The sequence below is a fragment of the Melanerpes formicivorus genome, unplaced genomic scaffold (genome assembly GCF_026170545.1).
Source record: "Melanerpes formicivorus ecotype bairdi unplaced genomic scaffold, bMelFor1.0.p_v2 SCAF_51, whole genome shotgun sequence".
Classification (NCBI taxonomy): Eukaryota; Metazoa; Chordata; class Aves; order Piciformes; family Picidae; genus Melanerpes; species Melanerpes formicivorus.
In genome coordinates this window covers 2,594,111-2,614,421 of record NW_027142403.1, presented here as the reverse complement: position 1 = coordinate 2,614,421, position 20,311 = coordinate 2,594,111, and the positions used below count along the sequence as shown (strand labels likewise).

The 20,311-nt window shown below is 45.0% G+C and overlaps 1 protein-coding gene across 2 annotated transcripts; it reads left to right on the top strand.

Moving 5' to 3' along the window:
* Positions 1-1,465: 1,465 nt before the first annotated feature.
* Positions 1,466-19,864, top strand: LOC137452276 (protein spire homolog 1-like). Of its 2 annotated transcripts, none has more exons than XM_068160575.1 (16): positions 1,466-1,720; positions 2,546-2,580; positions 3,041-3,205; positions 4,055-4,180; positions 4,464-4,529; positions 7,707-7,868; positions 9,857-9,925; positions 10,365-10,488; positions 10,844-10,983; positions 13,648-13,756; positions 14,257-14,372; positions 15,531-15,662; positions 16,947-17,011; positions 17,831-17,858; positions 18,245-18,387; positions 19,504-19,864. In XM_068160575.1, the coding sequence occupies exons 1-16, from the start codon at positions 1,480-1,482 to the stop codon at positions 19,673-19,675; spliced, it is 1,893 nt and encodes a 630-aa protein (XP_068016676.1). In that variant the 5' UTR covers positions 1,466-1,479; the 3' UTR covers positions 19,676-19,864. The 2 variants fall into 2 exon arrangements, with proteins under 2 accessions (XP_068016676.1, XP_068016675.1); XM_068160574.1 differs by having other exon boundaries at positions 10,841-10,983.
* The last annotated feature ends 447 nt before the right edge of the window (positions 19,865-20,311 follow it).

Sequence of the window (20,311 nt, the reverse complement as noted above, 5' to 3'; positions counted from 1 at the left end):
TGTCTTTTCCAACCTTGTTGATTCTGTGATTCTAATGGATGGTTAGTAGGTGTTCACACAAGCTGTAACTTCTATATTTCACTCTATAAATTTCAGCTGGTGTACTCAACAAAGTGCTAGGGGCATTCCCACAGAATCTGTTCAACTTTGTAATACAGAAATGCCTGCTTGGTAATGCAAATCCCAGTGCTAAAGAGTTTGATCCCTGATTTTAGTGACCACACCAAGGCACACTGGCCTCGACACCTCTCCAAGGCCTGACTGACACACCACATTCCTGAAATGTCATAAGTGAGAAGGCAAAATAACATGAGTGCTATTCACACATTCTAAACCTTGCAATTCTTCAGTATCTGCCTGGGGAGTTTGGGCTGTTCGGAGCCAGCACAGCAGCAGCTGAAGTCTCCTGTGATATGCTACAGGCAGTCTGGAAGCAACTCTTTTTTATTAGGGGATGACACCCATCACAAGTCCTGCAACTGCACCTGCCCATCACACACACAGACATAATGTGAAAACACTGAGTAACTTACTGCACACCAGTAGCAATTTATGTCAGCACTTTGAACAAGGAATCATAGAATCACAGCATGCCAGGTCAGAAGGGATCTCAAGGATCATTTGGTCCAACTCTTCCAGCTCTAAGTAGAGTTTAAATGAGATGGCCCAGCACCCTGTCAAGCTGAGTCTTAAAACTGTCCAGCATGAGGAAGTCCACTGCTTGGGAGATTATTCCTTTGTCTGACTGTTCTGATGGTGAAAAATTTTCTGCTGGAGTCCAACCAGAATCTCTCCAGGAATAGCTTGTACCCATTACCCCTTGTCTGCTCCATGTCACCCCTTGTCTGCTCCACCTCACTCCTTGTAAAAAGGGAGTTTCCATCTTCTTGGTAGCCACCCTTTCTAACAGGCTGCTTTTACTCTGCTTGCCCACCTGGCCTGGCCTCATGCCTACACTCATTGATCTCAGCCACAGCTGTTGAAATTTGCTGTGGCAGGGCCAAAGGGTCAAGGCCAGGCAGGAGTGGGGCCTGTGGTGGATGCAGGTGCCCTGTGGAGCTGATTACTGTAAAATATTTGTGCTTTCATAAGAATTTCCCATCAAAATGATTGCATTTTTGTGGTCTCCTGTGAATCCTTCCATGAGTATAAGACATCATTTCCTGTCCCCACCCTTTTTTACTTGGACTTTTTCCCTTGCCTGCCAACATTAGCATTACAATTAATAGGTTTGTTAGGAAAAAATGGAGTTAAACTGGGTGTGATTTTTGTATGGGCTTCTCTTTAGAATCCATTTTGTTGTATACTTCCTGTTTTCATTCAAGGAGTCTCATACAAATACAGATTAAAGTGATGTCTCTTTAAAAAGATGAGGTGAAGGCAGCCCAGGAGTCAAAGCAGATAAAAGGCTTCTGTGAGCACTTTCCTCACCTGGAGGGGATAGCTTCCTAGGCTAAGAGTGGAGCTGAGAAAGTCAAAATGGAAACTCCACAGTGTGAGCAGAGGATGACAAAGGTCTCTCTAGCTGAGATTCTGAAGTGTTTTGAGCAGCCTATAAGTGAGGAGCAAGCCTGGGCTATCTGCTTTCAGTGTTGCTGTAAAATGGAGCAGATGGCTCAGGGGCTGAGCCCATCACTCCATGCTGTATTCATAAAAGGTTCTGGAAGCATCTTTCTCCATGCTGATGGTACTGCTTCATTCAAGGTGTACCGCAAGTCTGGTAAGAGCATAGGTAGCTGTGGATGCCAAAGGCTGCTCCTATAGCAAGCTGAAATGTGAGGACAAAGTGGGGCGCTTGGGGTTTTTGTGTGTGGGTTTGGTTTGGTTTTGTAGATGGATTGGGGGGGGTTGTATGTTTTTTTCCCTATGCCTTGTTTTTTTCTCTGTGTATTGTCATGAAGCTATTCTGCTGCCTGGTCTTCATTTCTAAGGTCTGTAGATGAGTGATGATACAGATATACAGCCCTATTCATTTTCCTGATTGTGTTCTCATAAGTCATTTAGTTCTAGGGAACAGCTGTGATGAAAGTTTGCTGCCACTTAATGTTCTTTGAAGTAAAGAGTCTGAGGCTTTATTATATGTTCTGCTCTGTTCATCTTCCAATGTATGGTTCCTTTGTTACAGCAACTCTCATGACAGATCTATGAATGATAGTTTCCCTTTTTTATCACTTTGTGTAGCCAGCAAGTGGCAGCAAGCTTGTCATGGGTATCCCTTGGTTGAACTGCTGAAGGGGCTAATGCTGGGCTAACTCTTCAGGGGCAGAAGTGGGTCCTAAAGAATGAAGACAAAGATCTAGTGCTTTCCTTGGGGTTAGATATCTGTTAGCAAGCAATGCTCCCAATTAGAGGAGTATCCCATGTTGTTTTCAAGGAGTCCCCAAATATAGGCCTATTTCACCCCAAGGGAGAGAACTTAGTAAGAGAGGTTTTCTTCCTTATTACCAAGAATTTTTCCTGTTACTCTCCCTTGACAGGGATTCTAAAAAACATTTATCAATGTATATGCATTTATCTTTCTCCCCCTCCTTTCTTTTACTTTCAGATGTAGGCAACAGCATTCAGCAGTCAGAGGACAAGGTGAGCCTGCATATCCACCTTTGTTATGTGTGCAGGTATAATCCTGCTGTAGTATAACATCAGCTCAGGAGATGCAGGTGTCTTTGGAAACTGTGGAGGTGCTTAAATTTGCTTTGCTCTGTGAGGGTGACTCTGTCCCCTGAAACTTGGAAAATGGAACAAAATGCTAGGCCTGAACTCGAGGACTGAGAAACAATGTGCCCAGCTGCTGCCTACTGTGGAGTAGCTCACAATGTTTTTTTTATTACTAACAGATAACTTAGATAAATTAGTTCACTTTAAAATCTTAAACCAGCTTATTTAGGGATGCTACCTGATGGGCATCCTGCTGTCTTTAGGCTTTTCTCATTCTGAGAGATGTGCTCAGTGCCAAGGGGTGGTAGAGGGTATGTGTTGTGGCTGGGAAGTGGGAGCCCCACAATACTCTGCAGTGCACTGCTTCCTTGGTCTCTGCCTTCAGCTGTTGGAGCGCCTGGGAGTGGTGATCTATGAAGCCCTGGACTGGGGAATTGACAACAACTCAGAGCGAGAACTTAGTGATCCTTTGGAGAAACTGCTGTGCCTCATGTTGAATCTGGATGAGAAAGCAATGAAACCAGCAGCCACCCTGCAGGATGTTATCCAGGTTTCTTTCTTCCCACTTAGTAAATGTAACAGCTTTAGGGGAATTGATGGAACAATGCTTTTAATTGAGGGGTAAGGCCATTTCTGGGAAAAAGATGGGTAGCTCACTGAGGGACTTGGAGGGAGAACGTGGCTTCCCCATCAGAGGGAAAAGGCAAAGCCATCTTTGTGTGCAAGTGCCTCTGGAAAAGAGTTAAGAAGGAAGACTGAGCATGGCTCTCACACTGCTGTGTCTATGGAGTCCTGTAGCCAGAACTTTTTTTTCACTAGAGGGAAAAGATCAAGGAAGAGGCACAGAGCATTCTAAAAATTTAAACAGTCTCCAAATTTGATAACCTAGAAGACTGTGGATGCTGAAAAGGTCAGTTGTCCATAGTATTGGGGTTCTGCAAGAGCTAGGATTAGAATGTCTGCACCCAAATATTTTCCACTTGTTATGGGACTAGCTCAAACCACTACACCTCTCAACCATCATTTCCAAATATGACACACCTCACATCCCTCAGTCTGACCAGGGCAGAAGATAACAAGGCAAGTGACTCCATCTGCTGTGGGGTTTGTGCTTTGCACTGGAGGCTACCCCCTGCTGGTCCTTACTTCAAAGCACACCTTACAGAGTGCAAGATACATAAATTACATAGCTGCTGACATCATTGCACATACATGTTTGGATATCTTGCTGCTTTGTTCCTTTACATCTGCAATAGGAAAATGCCACGAAGGGGCTGTGAGGAAGACATTTTTCTCTATTAATTTTTTTAACCCTGGATTGAGAACTGAATCTTGCTCTATTCCAGCCTACCTTTGTTGGGTTTTTTGCATTTCAATATCTCACTTTTTTTTCCCCCAGGCCTGTGAGGAGCACTTGTCCAGGCCTTCTGAGGCTAGCAGCCATTATGAAATGACCTGTAGGAGCCTGTTTACCGAATACAGGGAACTTCGGAAGCTTGTGACCATTATCCAGACATCCAAAGAGGTACATCTGGGATCACCCCTTAGCTGCTCTTCCATCTGCCTTCACACACTCACCTAGTTCTAGAGTAACTTTCCCACTGCCCTAGAAATAGAGTACCCAGCTGGAGGTCTGTTTTCACAGTGCAAAAGGCTCCTGTCTCTGCACCATTTTAGTAATTCACTGTAGCTTGGAAAGTTCAGGCTTTGGGGGCTGCTAGGCTTTTCAGATTATTACTAAGTTATGCTGGATAGATAGCAAATCACTGTACAGTGCAAGGTAATGACCTCATGTGCTTGCTTCTCAGCTTCTGAGAAGAATGGATATGGAAGATTGGGTGAAAAATCCCCTTCAGAAGAGGACAAAATACGTTGTAAGGGATTTAATTCTTTCATGATGGTGGTTGGGGTGGTTTTGGTTGGGTTTGTGAGGGGTTGTGTGGTTTTGTTGGGTGTGGGTTGTGTGGTTGGTTGGGTTTGGGGGGGGGTGGGGTGTTTGGTTGTTTTTCAGTTGGTTCATTTGGTTTGGGGCTTTTTTAATCTACCTTAGCTCTCTGAGGCTTTCCATTGGCCTTACTATTAAAAGTAGAGCTCGAAAACAAATGAAGAGTTCTAGATTAAGAGCTCAAAGAGTTAAAGACTTGCCATCAAATAAGCAGGGGAGTAAGCTTGAAGCTATTTTGTGCTAACCTCATGTGGATATTTATTATATACAAAGATTGTCTTTGTGGTTCAGCTTAAACCACTTAAAGCTGACGTTGGAGGCAGTCTTTGGAGTTAGAGTCCAAGTAGTTACTGTGGCAGTTTGAGGCTACAGTTAGTCTGGCTGTTTCTCCCTGCAGATCAGCCCCAAACTCCAGCGCTTGGCAGGAACTGGCATGAGTCGCCTTGTTCCAGTACAAATTGTACAAGTTCCTTGCTTGTAGCTGGACTGAAAACTCCCAGAAATCTGTTGTGTTGGTGGTAGTACTGGAGTGGACTAGTTTACTGTTACAATGTGGGTCTGTACTGGTTCAGGGATGGAAGGGACTGAAGGTCAGTACCTCTGTCTTTGTGGTTGTGCAGCGACAAGTTCAAACAGAGGGATGAAAGAGGCTGGGCTTGAAGAAGTATTTCCTACCTTCTGCTCCCTGCCTTTCTTGTCTTTCCATTCTGTCCTTCCATAGATCTTGGCCTGTGTGTTTGGGGCAGAGAAAGCAACTTAGTTCTTTTCAAGGCCTTATACAGCCAGGGCTCTGTCAGAAACGAATAGCTCTTTGGGCTGGAGCTCTGCCCAGCATAAACAAATGCGCTGCAGTCTGGAGTCTGTGGAGACAAACGGCAAGCCCCGAGAGACTTGTGGCCTCGCTGCCTTTGTCTAAATAGCTCTTAACTTTGAAGCGTGCTCAAACTATTCGTATGAAAATGTTTGTGAAATGTGTGTTTGGGCATATTCTCAGTTTTGTGATCTATTAAAATAAACTGGCAAGCTATCTCAAACCACAAACTCATCAACTGCTGTAGCTCTTTTCTGCAGGGAATACATGAATAAATACATGAGCTTTGCTGTGTGGCCTGAAGGCCGGTGTATTTGGCCTCTGCTCCTTCAGGAGACATGAATTCCAAAGGCAGGATGTCTGTTGCAAATCCTCTGCCTTTCCAAGTCCCTAAGCACCAGTTGACTGCGTTGCTCTGACAAACTTGAACTGAACCAGTATACCAGCTTCAGTGGGATCCCACAGATTAGAGCTGATACCTTGAATGGTGCCAAGCAGCTAAGGCTCTCTGTGGACCACACTTTTTCATGTTGACTGCCACAAAACAGGCCTTCCAAAATGTAAACCACAGCCTGATAGCAAGCAGGGTTGTGAAGTTTCAACAGACCTGATATGTACATGTCACAAGATCTCAGGTAGTGATAGGATTAGGGGGAATGGAATGAAGCTGGAGGTGGGGAGATTCAGGCTGGATGTGAGGAGGAGGTTCTTCCCCATGAGAGTGGTGAAACCCTGGAATGGGTTGTCCAGGGAGGTGGTTGGGGCCCTGTCCCTGGAGGTGTTTAAGCCCAGGCTGGATGAGGCTCTGGGCAGCCTGATCTAGTGTGGGGTGTCCCTGCCCATGGCAGGGGGGTTGGAACTAGATGATCCTTGTGGTCCCTTCCAACCCTGGTACTATGATAATCTCCACCTTGAAATCTAAGCAGTGAGACCTTTTTAGAAACACAGATGTCTTCTTGCCATTCATTTGTTGAACTGGTTTGGAGTGGTGTAGCCATTTGTGTTGTCTTGCACAGGTGTGAGAAACTTCCATCTGACAAATGGATGTACAAGTAGCTCTGAAATGGCCATCTGAAGGCAATTCTTTTCCCAAAAGTAATGTGGCAATATTACAGTACAGAAATCTCTCTTCATCTCTTTCAGTCAGGTTCTGTTGTCATGTGAAATACAACTCTAGAAAGTGCAAATGGTTCAAGATAAACTATTTCTGAGGTCTCTGATACTGATGAGTTTGCTCAGGGACTTTTGTGTGTTCTCCCACACAATAATCAATGTAGCCTAGGAGATACAGCTAGTACATGGTCACTCCTTGACAGTTCTAGTTCTCTGGAGATGAAGTATGACTGCACCAAAGCCAGGATCAATCCAACACAAAAGCCGCCTTCTTGAAGGCAACCATCAATCAAAGATTTCATAATACTCTTCTGATATTACAGCAAGATATCTGAAGGAGTTGAGAGAAGATGCTTCATACTGTAAGTGGGAAAAGGAAAGAACTCTCAGTCAGAAACTTTGTTCTGAGGCAGTTTTCTAAACTGTTTTGCTTCCCTTTCAGTGTTTATAATGCAGCCATCACCGTTGGGATCTAGATAAGCTGTTGACTTAACACTTCCATCACAGTGTTTCCTAAACATGCTATTGAGCTGATTATTTTTACTCCTATCTTTAACTGTTGCTGGGTTATACTGCATGCCTGAGCATCTTAGGATATTAATGTAGGAACAGGATGAGCAGATGTCAGAATTATCAGCTTGTGCCTCGAGGCTGAAGCTGCTAATATATACTGATATGAAGGTTAAAGTAGGAGATCCCTTTCCCCTTGTCTTCCTCTTGTCTGTGGGCCCTTCAACCCTTGGTTTCTGAGAGTTCAGAAGATTTTAATGGTAACAGTTGGGATTTCATTCCCTGTGTTTCTTAGGATGCCATGACGTGAGAAAACTCTGGCACCTGGAGCACTTGCAGCAAGTAGGCATTCTAGAAAATGGGTCTAGCTGCCTGGCAGCAGAAGCTGTGGTTGGCTGAAGTACCTTCATCAAGTTAATGACACAATTTGGGAATGAGCCTGACAGGCCTGCTCTGAGATCCCTCATTGTAAATTAACTTCTGGAAAGAGAAGCAATTTTCTGCTTTGGTACCACACCCTGATCTAGAAATGAGCTGAAAGGGTTGTTAAGGACATGGTTCTGTGTTCCTGAATTACTTCAGTTGCTCTGTGTGCCCTATAACATGGAGGGAGGGGTGCTGCTCTGTGCCTTGTAGCCAGCTGTTAACTTGGCCCTCGCTGTTTTCCTCTAGGCCACCCCCCAGGCCAGCATCATCCGTGAGCTGCAGAGCGGTGTGAAGCTGCGCAAGAGCACCGAGCGACCGCGGCGCTGTGCACCTCTGAGAGAATGCATCCGCTCTCCCTACGAGCTGCTGATGGATGACATTCAGCACAGGAGGTACACCCTTCGGAAGGTCAGTGACTAGAGTCAGTGGACAACTTTGAAGCCCCTTGCTCTAACTCATTGTGAAGCACTTGAGACCTCTTCTCCAAAAACCTTTTCCAAAAGTCCTTCCAAGTCCAGGGGTGTTTGTGTCTCCCGCTCAGCTGTGGCTGAGCATTAGATCACCCCTATTTGTCCACACAAACACTTCATTTTCAATAACTTTTTAAGTTGGGTTAGTCATGCTTTCATGAAACTGGATGGTAAACTTTTTGTCCTACCAGGGCTTGGATTCTCATACGTACTTGGAGCAGTTATGCTGTCTTGCACACAGTGGTTTCATGAAACAGCCCCTTGCCTGTTTATGCTTTCTGCCTTGGGTGCTTGTGTCCTCCTAGGCTCTGTGAGCTGAGCTGTGCCCACCATCTCTTACTGGGTTACTTACTTTCCCTGGTATTTTGGGATGTGTGCAAGTGCAAGAGCAATTTTGACTGAGTCCCTTGTGCAGGCTCAGGCAGAGGCCTCTAGGCAGTGTATGGGAGCTACTGCAGGAGTTTAGTCAGGGTGGAAAATAGCTGAGCCTCTTCCAGGGCTCAGGTGTTAGGGGTTTCCAACAGTGTGGATGGTGGGTGAAAATGACCAGATACCTTTAGAGACAACCTCAGATATTTTTGTATCTGATGTTGTTCACTTGCTGCAGCTTGAGCTGGGAACGAGGAGCAAATCTAAAACATTGGCATAAGGCTTTGTGGCATTGGCATGCTTTGCAAACAGACGTCTTGGCAGAAGATGAGACACAGCTCTACTTGTAATGAAGAGTGGTATTTTAAAAAGTAAAAACTTTGCATACCACACTAGACATCAGGTTCTCTTCTCCTTGTTGGTGCTGCTAGAGTGCAGGGGATTTAAAAGCCTCAACTAAATCACATGCCAGCTCCTGCTTGTTTTCAGTGTGGCTCCAGCCTTCAGATAAGGCTATGCCGTCTCTCTGGAGATGAGATCTTGATTGATATGTAAACAAATACTAGTGAAAAGGAGCTAATCCATTATAACTACTTGTGCTCCTTGCAGGGTACCATCTCAATGCACTGTGCAGTACAGAATTGTAACTCAAGGTGGCAGGATGAACTGGGTCTTGATTTTAATTTTTTCCTTAGTATTTTTTGCCAGTGGCCAAGGAGAAGCACAAAGAGGTTTGAAGAGTAGTAGTTCAAGCAGTTGCAAGAAAGCATAGAGTGCTATGCTTAGGTCTCTGAGAGGACTCCTAAAGGAGGATTTCCCCATCTGCAAAAGCTACTTCATAGCTTCTCTAGCAAACAGTGGTCTAATTTGCAAATGAATGAAAGCACAGCTAGTGTGGGAAACTGCAGTGCTGTTCTACCTACATTCTCACCTGTTCTGAAGGTGTACACACAGAAAAAGGAAATGACACAGCCTTAAAGTGAGAGTGAGTGGACAAGGCAGCTGAAGACCTGCATTGTCAGCTCTCCCCTATGCAGCAAGCCTAGGGCTTGATGAGGGAGACACTCTGCCTGACATGACCACCTGCCCTGTAATTCTAGCTTGCTGTTGTAGGGCTCTAAGGCAGTTTCTGGGACTCTAGCTTGTGCATACAGTTGCCTGCTGCTACAGTTCTTGTTACAGTCTTGATATCCCATTCAATTACTGTCCTCACTGATGAAAGTGATATAACCATGGCACTTGTCAGAATCCCTCCTGACATTAAAGCTTGAGCACAGCGTTTTCCAGTGGTATCTTGGTGCAGTGCATGAGCTGCTGAGGCTAGAAGGATGTATGCTTGTGCAAGCCTCAAAGGGCTGTGCAGCACTTCAGACTGCCTCTAGGTTGCCACACATCTACCCCTGTAAGTATACCTCATCATTCTACGCTTCTCAGCTCAGTTTTGTTATGCCTTCTCCACCTCCCCATTCCCAGATCCTGTCTTGAATCATTCACAGAATGGGAGGGTGTACCAGAATAGAGAAAGAACTGTTGCTTAAGTGTCATTTCTTCTTTCAGGTCATTATCAAGCCAAACCACAGGATCCTCAATGCTGATCTAACTCCTCCCAAGCCTCCTCTAAAGCCTGTAGGTGACCTGGTGCTGCGTGTAATAACTGCAGAACATGATTATTCTGGCATTAACAGGACAGTTTCTAAGAAGAGAGCTGATGTCTTATCTACTGGTTTGAATTTGGGAGGGGGATATTTTAACAATGCTTAACTTTTGGGCAGGCCCTCCTGTCAAGACATGGAGGTGACCAATCTTCCTGCTTCTGCTGCTGCTTCTTCCATTTGGAAAATTTTCTGGTCCTGAAAGTATTCCTGGAGTTTTTGGTTTCAAATTTGATTGCTGCTAAAGTAATTCTACTGTAGATTAGCTAAAGGTTCTCTCATATGCAGGGCCCAGTGGCCTCTTGAGTGAGAGGCACTTGTAAAACAGTGGCATTGCTGAAGGAGTAGTTCTCTCACTGCTGGTTGACTGTCTCTACCCACTGGCTCTTTCTGGTGCTATTCTTTGCCTGCAGGTGCTGGGGAAGACACCATGGAAGTCCAGTTGGCATGAACAGCTCATAGCAGAAATAAAACAACCACAAAAACTTTGGTCATCAGCAGGAAGAGAAGATGGGAGCAGGCCCAGTGGCCTACCAGGTATGCAAGCGAAGTCAGTGTTGACTAACATGGCCTTTGAAACAAGTGCCCACTTATCTTTCCCATAGCATGCATAATGCAAGGGAGGTGGGAATGCAGATTTTGTGGGATAGAGGTAGGATGTCTGTCTGTTGCCTATTAAGGCTCAAAAGATGTTCAACTTGCCCTTTTTTATTGTTGTGGATGTCTGCACTTGGCTGCCCACTAAGTGAGTGAACAGGATTTTAATCGCCATCTCAAACTGAATGATGTCTAGATTTTGTCCTGGCAGTTACAATAGCAAATACTGGTGTGTGGTTATCAAATTTGTCCTTTACATAGCATAATATCTTATCTTGTTTGTATGGGGGAGGAGGGTGTTTGTTCCCTGCAGAAACACTTGTGATGCCAAATACTGCCTCGACATCTCCAAGCAATAGTTTAACTCTCCACGATGCCAACACTGTGTTTAAAACTGTTGATGCTACAGCACTGCAGCTGGGACCAGGTGTTCAGGTGAGGCCTTTAAAATGAAAGGACTCTGGAGAGGCACAAGTACTTCAGGCATTTGATCTGCACATGCACATCCTGGAATGGCAGGTTCCAATCCTAATGTGGGCAGTCTTGTGTCCCAGAAGTGAACAAATGTGGTGCTGTTAGGTTCAATGAAGTTCCTTTCCTCTACAGAAGCTCAGAGCATATTCATAGAATTGTTGAATTATAGAGTACCAGGTTGGAAAGGACCTCAAGGATTATCTGGTCCAAGATTTAGACACCCTTTGTGGCATGACTGCAGCCTGTAGAACCGAGATCTGCTCTGGTTTCTTCAGAGTAGATCCTGCAGAATCATAGAATTGTTTTGGTTGGAGGAGACCTTTAAGATCATTGAATGGTGCTAGGTTGATAGTTGGACTCAGTCTTAGAGGTGTTTTGCAACCAAAACAATTCTATAATTCTAAGACCACCATGGCCATTAAACCATGTCCCAAAGTGCCATGTCCACACGTTTTGGGGTTTTTTAACACCTCCAGGGATGGTGACTCCATCTCCCTGGGCAGCCTGTTCCAGTGCCTGACCACCTTTTTCTGTAAAGAAATTTTTCCTAATAACCAACCTAAACCTCCCAAGGCACAATTTCAGGTCATTTCTTCTTGTTCCATCACCTGATACTAGGGAGACAGTTTTAATATGCATAGGAGTTTGGTCAATAGGGGCCTGAACTGTTCCCACTCAACCCACAGTGAGGCATTTGATGCTAGATGTATTGGTGTACTTGCATTTCATGTGGCATAGGAGCTTGTGGAAGAAAATGATGATTTATTTGCAGGAAGCAACTTGACTGGTGAATTCCCACTTTTATGCCTGTGGAGCAATTTTGGGGAGCACCATTCTCCAATAAACCATGACACACAGGGGTTGAATAAACCCTTTATTTAGAATAAACCAAACCAGGTTGGAAGAGACCTTCAAGATCATCACGTCCAACCCATCAACCAATCCAACCCACCTAAACAAAATTGAGTTCTATAGCTCCTGGTGTGATGATTAAAAGCTTGATAGCTTAGTTCTGGGATTCAGGCTGAGCATATTCATTGGGTCAGAGTGGCTGGACAGCTCCCAAACAGAGAGGGACCTGGGGGTACTGATTGACAGCTGCCTCAACATGAGCCAGCAGTGTGCCCAGGTGGCCAAGAAGGCCAATGGCATCCTGGCCTGCATTAGGAATAGTGTGGCCAGCAGGAGCAGGGAAGTCATTGTGCCCCTGGACTCTGCTTTGGTTAGGCTGCACCTTGAGTCCTGTGTCCAGTTCTGGGCCCCTCAGTTTAAGAAGGATGTCAAGACTCTTGAACATGTCCAGAGAAGGGCAACAAGGCTGGGGAGAGGCCTTGAGCACAGCCCTGTGAGGAGAGGCTGAGGGAGCTGGGGTTGGGAGAAGAGGAGGCTCAGGGGTGCCCTCATTGCCCTCTACAACTACCTGAAAGGTGGTTGTAGCCAGGAAGGGGTTGGTCTCTTCTCCCAGGCAACCAGCACCAGAACAAGGGGACACAGACTCAAGCTGTGCCAGGGGAGGTTTAGACTCGAGGTGAGGAGGAAGTTCTTCACCGAGCGAGTCGTTCGTCACTGGAATGTGCTGCCCAGGGAGGTGGTGGAGTCACTGTCCCTGGAGGCATTCAAGAGGAGATTGGACGTGGCACTTGGTGCCATGGTTTAGATACTGTGATATGAGGTATGTGTTGACAGGTTGGACTCGATGATCCTCAAGGTCTCTTCCAACCTTAGTTATACTGTGATACTCAGAAATTCTGAGCAGCAGAACTTCAGCCTTAGCACAACGTGTCAAGCACAGATGCACTGGCATGCAAACAGGACTCTGTTTTCTGTAAACACTTCTGTCTGAAATGCAGTTGCCTAATTGAGGAAAAAAGGATATGAATTAATAAAAGCCAAAAAATCTTTGCAATATTTGCACAAGTCTGCTCTTCAGCATCTGAGAACCCTGTGGTTGATGTATTGCCACTAAACTAGAAGGTACCTTCACAGGGAGACTAATGCAACTGAATTGGGTTTCTGCTTTTCTAGAGAAGCTAGAAACAATGCTGTTGAAATAACAGCATTGGGGCTGAGTTGAGTTAGTGTGGCACAGTCTCTTGAACTGTTACTGCAGTGTTGCTACATGTGAGCTGGAGCGATTGCCCAGAGATGTGGTGAAGGCCCCAACCCTGCAGACATTCAAGGTCAGACTTGATGGGGTTCTGATCAACCTGGTCTAGTCAAAGATGTCACTGCAGGGGGCTTAGACAAGATGATCTTCAGGGTCCCTTCCAACTCAATGCATTCTGATTCCAGTGTACTCAAGAGCTGTGTTAGAAGGAATTTGTGACTTTGGCTCCTGAACAGATGAAACTTGGGAACTAGTAGCTACACTGAACCTGAGTGACAGCTTGAAATTTCTGTAGCTTAGCTCGAACTTTCTGATTGCAAGGGGAATTGACTTGCTATTATCAATTGAAAGTAAAGTTGCTAAGTGTACCACATTGATTTCTCTTTCTGCTCCACTTCTGCCTGAGCCTTGAACATTTATGGTCAGTCCTGGGTTTTGTTTAGCAGTAGCACTTGTGAGGAAGTGGGATTGGTTTATCAGGTATATGGCTTAAGAATATTCTGTCCTTTGGCCTACAGGAAACTGCTCCCAAACTGCATTCCAGCACCTGGCTTGCCTCAGATGGGTCATCAGTAGCATCCTGCAAACGCACCAGGCAGTGCACTTCTAGCTGCACATCTAAATCAGGTGACAAAGTACAGTCAGTAGCTTGCTGAGTTTCTTAAAGCCTTGGGTGTGGGGATCACTGTACACTTTCCCACCTGAAGAAACTTTACAGAAGAAGCTGCAACACATAAATGATGAGTTTGGGAAGTTTCCCTTAGGAAACCATTCCTCTGCAGTTGACTGAAGCCTTTATAGATCCTGCAGCTTCAAAACAATGATAGCACGTCCCCAAAGGCCTCCCTGGAATTGACAGTAAAAGTTAAATGAGTGTCTGGAAAGTGCACCACTTGTTTTTATTAAACTAAGTGGTGCTAATGAAGCTTCATCACTGCTTACTAACAAGCATAATTACTGTAACCTCTGCTTTTTGTGATCTGAGCTGATGGGGATTGAGTGAGATAGATCTAAGTCTTGCTACCTTCAGAAATGAGTGTGGTACTCAAGGCATGCAGCTTTTGGAGTGAATACTTAGAATGTGACAGTTGGTTTTCTGCACCCTAACACTCTATTTTTCTATCCAGGCCTTGCTGCAAATTGCACATCTCCTCCCATTAAACCTAATGCTGGGCAACAGCAGCTGCCTCCTCGCAGAGGAAGGTCCAAATCTTTAGAGAGAGACCTTCAAAGCAAGGAACTTGTAAGTCCAGCATGTCAACTGGTGAGCCTGATCTGATACAGCTGGTAATGACCAGTGCTTACACATTGATCCTTGTGCAAGCTGTAAGCATGGTCTGTGGTTTTTATCTTAGGCCATACACTGTTCTTAAGTTGGGACATTATTCTCTCCTTGGAAACAGCTGAAGTGAAGACTGTATGCTCTAGGGTCCTTGTAGAGGCTTCCCAGTTTGAATGATATGAAATAAGATGGCTCCCCATACAAGAAGAGAAAAATACCACTCATTACTTGGAAGTGTCTGTCAAGGTTTCCTTGAGCAGACTGTAGTTGGCAGTGGGGCTGTCCTTCTTTCTTCATCTCCCCTTGTCCTTTCTAGACCTGATGGGTTTACAAACAACCTTTAAGGTGCAGTAAAGGGAACAAGTGGTTGACAAAATGTAGACAGCACAGCATCACTGACAGAATTCTGAGTGTATGTGGTACTGAAGTCCTCAGGCTCTGACGGACTGTTGTGGGAGCAATGCTGGGTTTTGTGTGCTTCTGTGCAACCTTCTGAATCATGGCCATCCCCTCCTCTGTCTTGACAATGTGTTGTGACCTTGCCTCTTCCTTTCCTTCTGCATCCCTCCCTGCCCACTCCTGGCAAGTCTCTAAACAGACAATAACTCTGTGACCTCTTTGTTCAGCAGTGTGGGTGGGGGGGATGCAGGTGGATTGGACTTGCTACCTGGGGATAAAAGCACTGTTGTCTCTGGCCACCAGACCATAGTTTCCATTTGCATGAGGCCAGTAGGTGCTGGGAAAGAGGGTAAGAGGGTGCTTTGATGTGGAAAGGGGTTTTTTGATGTACCTATGAAGGGCCAGGATGCCATCTGTGCTGTAGTCTGTACTGAAAGGTGGAGTTCCCTAGAGGCTGGCTCTGGAGATGACATTAACTACCTGGTGACTGAGAAAGCTGCTTGCCTGATGAGGTGTCCACAAGCTACTTGAAAACTGTAGCAACTACTATTTTCTCTGCTGGTATTGTCAGAGTCTAAGTGATACTCTGAATATCAGAGACAAAGCTGAGTCTTGGAGACAAATGTTTATGAGCCTTCTGGGGCCCAATTTTGAGGATAACCTCCCCCAATATCTTCTTCCTTCGGCTTTATCTGATGCTTAACTTCTGCCTTTTGATAGGAGTGTCCCTTTCCTACCAAGTGGCCATCTCCAACCATTGCTGAGCTGATTGGAACCAGATATGCAATGATAGTGCTGGAAGGGCAAGGCTTCCCCCAAAGAGGTAGTGATGGTGTCTTTCCAAGAGCAAAGGTACGTCTCCTTTCCTCTCCTTGTGCTGTTGCAAAAGCTGGCTGGCTTCACGGTCCTCAGTGCTGAACTGCCTCAGCTCACCTTGTTCTTACAGCTGATCCAAGTTTGACCCTAAGCTGTAAACATCTTCTAATACTTGTCTGGTGATGGTTTTAAATGAAGCTTAACCTGTATAAGTTGCCTAGAAAGTCACCCAGCATTTCCACATTAGATCTGACTGCTGTGACTGTTCACTGGATCTGAAATCTCAAAACAACTAATTGGAATTTGGTACTGTTAAATAGTGAACCAAAGGCTCTTAATTCAAGCACTGACACCTGAGCTGTGTTGACTCAAACCACTTTGCTGAGTGGATGCAAACTTGAAGATGTGTGGGACAGGGAACAGTGACCTGCAGCAGAGTTGGCTGTCCACTGCATCACAGCTGGCTTATTCACCAAGTCTCCTTTTAGATGAGTTGTTGCAACCAGCCCCTCTAGAGCAGATGTGGTGAGTACAAGCCCTCTGCAACACATGTGAGGAAGCCTGTGCTACTTGGCTTAGGGGTCAGCTGCTTGCCCTTGCTTATTTAGCAGTGTAGACAGAGCCAAAGGGTCCTGCTAGCAGAGCTATGCTACTTCCACAGTCTGTCTGATGCTTCTGGGACTGAATCCTTGTTTTCTTCTCACTTTACTTACCAAACTTGCTTCAACTTGCCTGCTCCCTGCCTGTTCTAAAACGGCTCTCTTACCCTCTTTGTGTTCTTGTTGCTGAAGTTTTTTTAGCTTTCTCAAGATAATATCACTTCTGACTGCCAGCTCTGTATGAATGCCTCCTCTTTTTTATAAAGTTCAAGCGACTCATCAGCTTCCTTATGACTCATTTTTTGCTTCAGGATTGGATTCAAATTTTCCCTGACTTAATCTCTTTGGGATTGCTGCAGTCTACCTCAAAGAATGTCTGTCGTCTTCCTTCCCTCAACTAACTACTGTTACACTCTTGCACAATACAGCTATTGTCTGCTCAAGAGCCTTTTTAAAAACTCCTGTTGTCTGGCAGCTGCCCCAAACCTCTGCACCATAAAAACACTGGCCTGCAAGCAAGACTGTTTTTGGTTGGGGTTTTTTTTTGCCTTTTTAGCTTTCAGTTCCTGTGTCTGCTATCCTTTATTGGACCTCTGTTATTGTATGTGGATCTAAAGCCTTTAGAAGGTTGGTTTATGTGTTTGCTCTTTGGCAGGAAGTGGATACTGTTGGTACAAAGATATTTCCCACTTGCATTCACAAGTAACTTTCCTTTCCACAGATCTGTTTCAGCTGCCATAAGCAGATGTTTCTTAAGTGGCCTTACAGCTGTTACCTCTGCAGCAGGTGAGCTGGTACAAAAGGACTGAATAAGGAGGGAGAAAAGGGTGAGAGAACAGCCCTGAAAATACTCAGTGTTCAAACAGTTGTAGTACTGGATAGGAACAGGTTGCTGGGCCCTTCAGTTTTGTCTTACTGCAGAAGCCAGGCTGTGTTTACAGCTGCAGAGGATGTGGAAAAACTTGCCTCTGAAGTGGTCTCTCAATTTTAACTTTTAGCATTAAGCTAGCAATAACTATATGTACTGTGCAAGTGTGAGATTTGACTTCTGCATTTTGCTCTAAACATTGTATTTAGCTTCAGTCAAGAGCTTGAGCAAGGGTCTAAGAGTTTCCTCTTTAGAGTCTTCTGTTGAGGAAGGGAACTAAGTGAACTCTAGACCCTGTGACTGGGAAAGGAGTTGACATACTGGTATCCACTTTATTTGTCAGGTTTTCTGCTTGTGGGGGAGAAGAGGAACTTGAGGCTCATTAAGTCTCAGTTAAATCTTTTTGAACTATTAGTGAAGCACCGGACTGATTACAAGTAAACAATCACTGAGAACTGAGTAGCTGTCTGGTGCTAGTGCTGGGTGAAAGATAATGGGCATTTGCAGCTAAAGCCTTCAAGCTATGGATACTAACACATTTCAGATGATTCAAACTAGGCTAAATAGGAGGCCTGGCAAACTGAGGAGAGGAGTCTTAAACTTGCTTATTTTACTGTTAAGTGATTGTGTCACAACCACAGATTAAGATTTACTTGCAAAAGTCACTTAGCTGCAATATTGATACCTGCTGAGCTTTACTCAAATAATAATGCTAGGAACTGTTTTTTCCCTCTTAGTGTTGTCTGCTGTGATTGCTGCATAAAGGCAAGTGTAGTTTTTACAACGGCACACAGGGGTGTTTTACTTTTTCTGGTTTTCCTGCACCTCACCTACTCATAGGAAGCTTTCCTTCATCTCACTGATATCTCACATCTACCCTCTAGCTTGTTTGTAGGAAAACAGAAGGAAGAATATTACAAGATGCAAAACCAGCCAGGGTGCCACAGACATTAGCTCTGGTTACACTTTCATCCTGTGTAAAGTGCTTGGGAGTACTCTGTATACTATTTATGCAAGGGTCAAAAAGTTCACTGCATTAATGCCTATCTCCTAAGTGCACCAGTAAATCACCTGCATGCCATGCAGTTTTTCCTGCTGAGGAGGAGGATGTCTTTCCCTGAGAACTCAGGTGATTTGTGTTGTGATTCTAGATGTCCATGCCCTTCAGAATGTGTGTACATCTCCCACTTCACTTTCTAAAACTTCTGAGACTCTCCAAAGAGGAGGATCCAGCTATTCAAGAGCAGAAGAGCTCAGAGCTGCTACACAAAATAGAGCACTGGGAGTGCTTAGGGTAAGTTGGGGCATGGGTGTTCTGTTTTTACCTTGAAAGGTTACTTGTACATGCAGAACTACAAACATGCCAACAGCAGTTTGCCTCATGCTGGTCAGCTGAGTGTTATGCTGAATGACCAGTTAAGCCACTGGTCTAACAAGTGTACAGTTTTCTGCAAGTGTTCTGGATTTTAGATGACCATAAAGGGGGAAGTGTAGGTGCTCTGAAATCCATTTTGCTTTTTAGCTATCAGGTTTCCCAAATGGATTCAGAAGGGTCTGTATTAGCCCAGACATAGAAGGGTCCCTGCAACAGCTTCATTTCTATGCAGATTTTCAGTCTCCATTATCTTCTGTCCCCAACAGCTGGGGATCAGTTGCTACAAGCCAGAAGTAGCCACTTTATACTTAGAACAAAAATATGCTAATGGTCTGAGGTATAACTGACTGAAGAGTAATGGCCACAAACAGTTTCTCAGTCCTTCCACACACATACAGGCACCTGGGTTTTTGTGCCCAGAATAGGAAGTATTTCAAAACCAGCTTGGGTGAAATAAACAGGCCCTGTGGGTATATGTGCAGTAGCAAGGACTGGAACCATATGCTATCTGTCCTCTTCTTTCCAAATCAGTTAATATATTCTACTGGGAAGACAGGTATCTTTTTGCTCTGAAACTGCTAATCTAGGCAAAATGAAGTCACAGCAGTTTTTGATTCAAAAGCCTGTTCTTCAGTTGCCAGACATCAGGGGTGGTGTTGGCTGCTCAAGTTAATGGTGTGTGGCAGTGGTTTGGTCTGTCTTACAATGCAGGTGCTCCAGAAGAGGTTTGAGTGCCTGCATTGCTGCCATGCTTCAGAATGGCAAAAATCCCCTACAACATAGGATGTGGCCACAATCTTGGGTCAGTCACAGACATCATTTAGCCCTTTGAGACACCATCAACAGACATGTCAGTCAATGATGCTGATGCTTAGTAGCCTTCCTAGGAGGAGCTGACTGCTTTGGAATTCATGCTTTTAGCTAGATCAGTTAGCAGTGTTGGATTGAGTAGTGGGAGGGAGAGTGGAGCACCATGCTTTCTAACATAAACCTATGTCAACTTTCCTGCTTTTCTTCTCCCTTCTTCCCCTCCAGTCTACCAGTCATTTTGGAACCCCGTTGCCTAGCACAGCCTCTGTGCTTTTACACAAGGACCATGGCAGACTGGCCGACCGTGGACATCTGTACACAGTGTGAGCAGTATCTACTGAACACAGCTTCCAGTCAACAGCAGAGCATTCCTCTCAGGAGAATTTCCTGGCCTTGAACCAAACTGCAATGCCTGCCATACGTTTCTCACGTCACTTGTTCTGTATCTGAAGTAAGTAAACCAGCTTTATGTACCTAGTGTCATAAAGTCCTGAACAGAAGACCTCCCTGCTGCTTAGTCTAAGCAGGAAGCACTGTTAGTATTTATGTATTGTGAAGTGTTATAAAGCTTTGTGGTTTTTAGAATGGGTTTAATTCTTCTTAAGTGTCTTTGGGAAAAATAAATGTTGAAGCACTATTCATGCCCTAGCATTTCCTCCTTTGCACCTGCAGTTGTCATCGTTATGTGGCACTGCTTGCACTCATTGCTGAGCAGGCTTCACCCTGTGTAACATGTACAGGGAAACTTTTAACTTAAAACCTCTGTTCCTGAGAGGCTTGGAGACTGGAGCTCTCAGTTATGAGATCATGTCGCCATGGGGTTTGCAAACACTTAGTCCTTCCTGCTAACTCAACTAGAAAGCACAACTCCCTGATCTGATGGATGTAACAGTGCAGAATGGCTGTGGAGCAGCCTGCTCAGTCTGCTGGGTCTTGAGTTGGTTTGGGCTTTTTTTTGTCTCTACACCACCCACACTCTGCCACCAGAGCTCTCTGGTACATGCCAGTGAAATATCTAGAGTGTATCAATGCC

Bases quoted from the DNA above. Each gene is read 5' to 3' on its own strand.
- LOC137452276 (XM_068160574.1), top strand. From the start codon at position 1,480: ATGGAAACTCCACAGTGTGAGCAGAGGATGACAAAGGTCTCTCTAGCT. The intron at 14,373-15,530 runs GTAAGTCCAGCA...GCCTTTTGATAG, and splicing joins ACCTTCAAAGCAAGGAACTT to GAGTGTCCCTTTCCTACCAA. The intron at 17,859-18,244 runs GCAAGTGTAGTT...TTGTGATTCTAG, and splicing joins GCTGTGATTGCTGCATAAAG to ATGTCCATGCCCTTCAGAAT.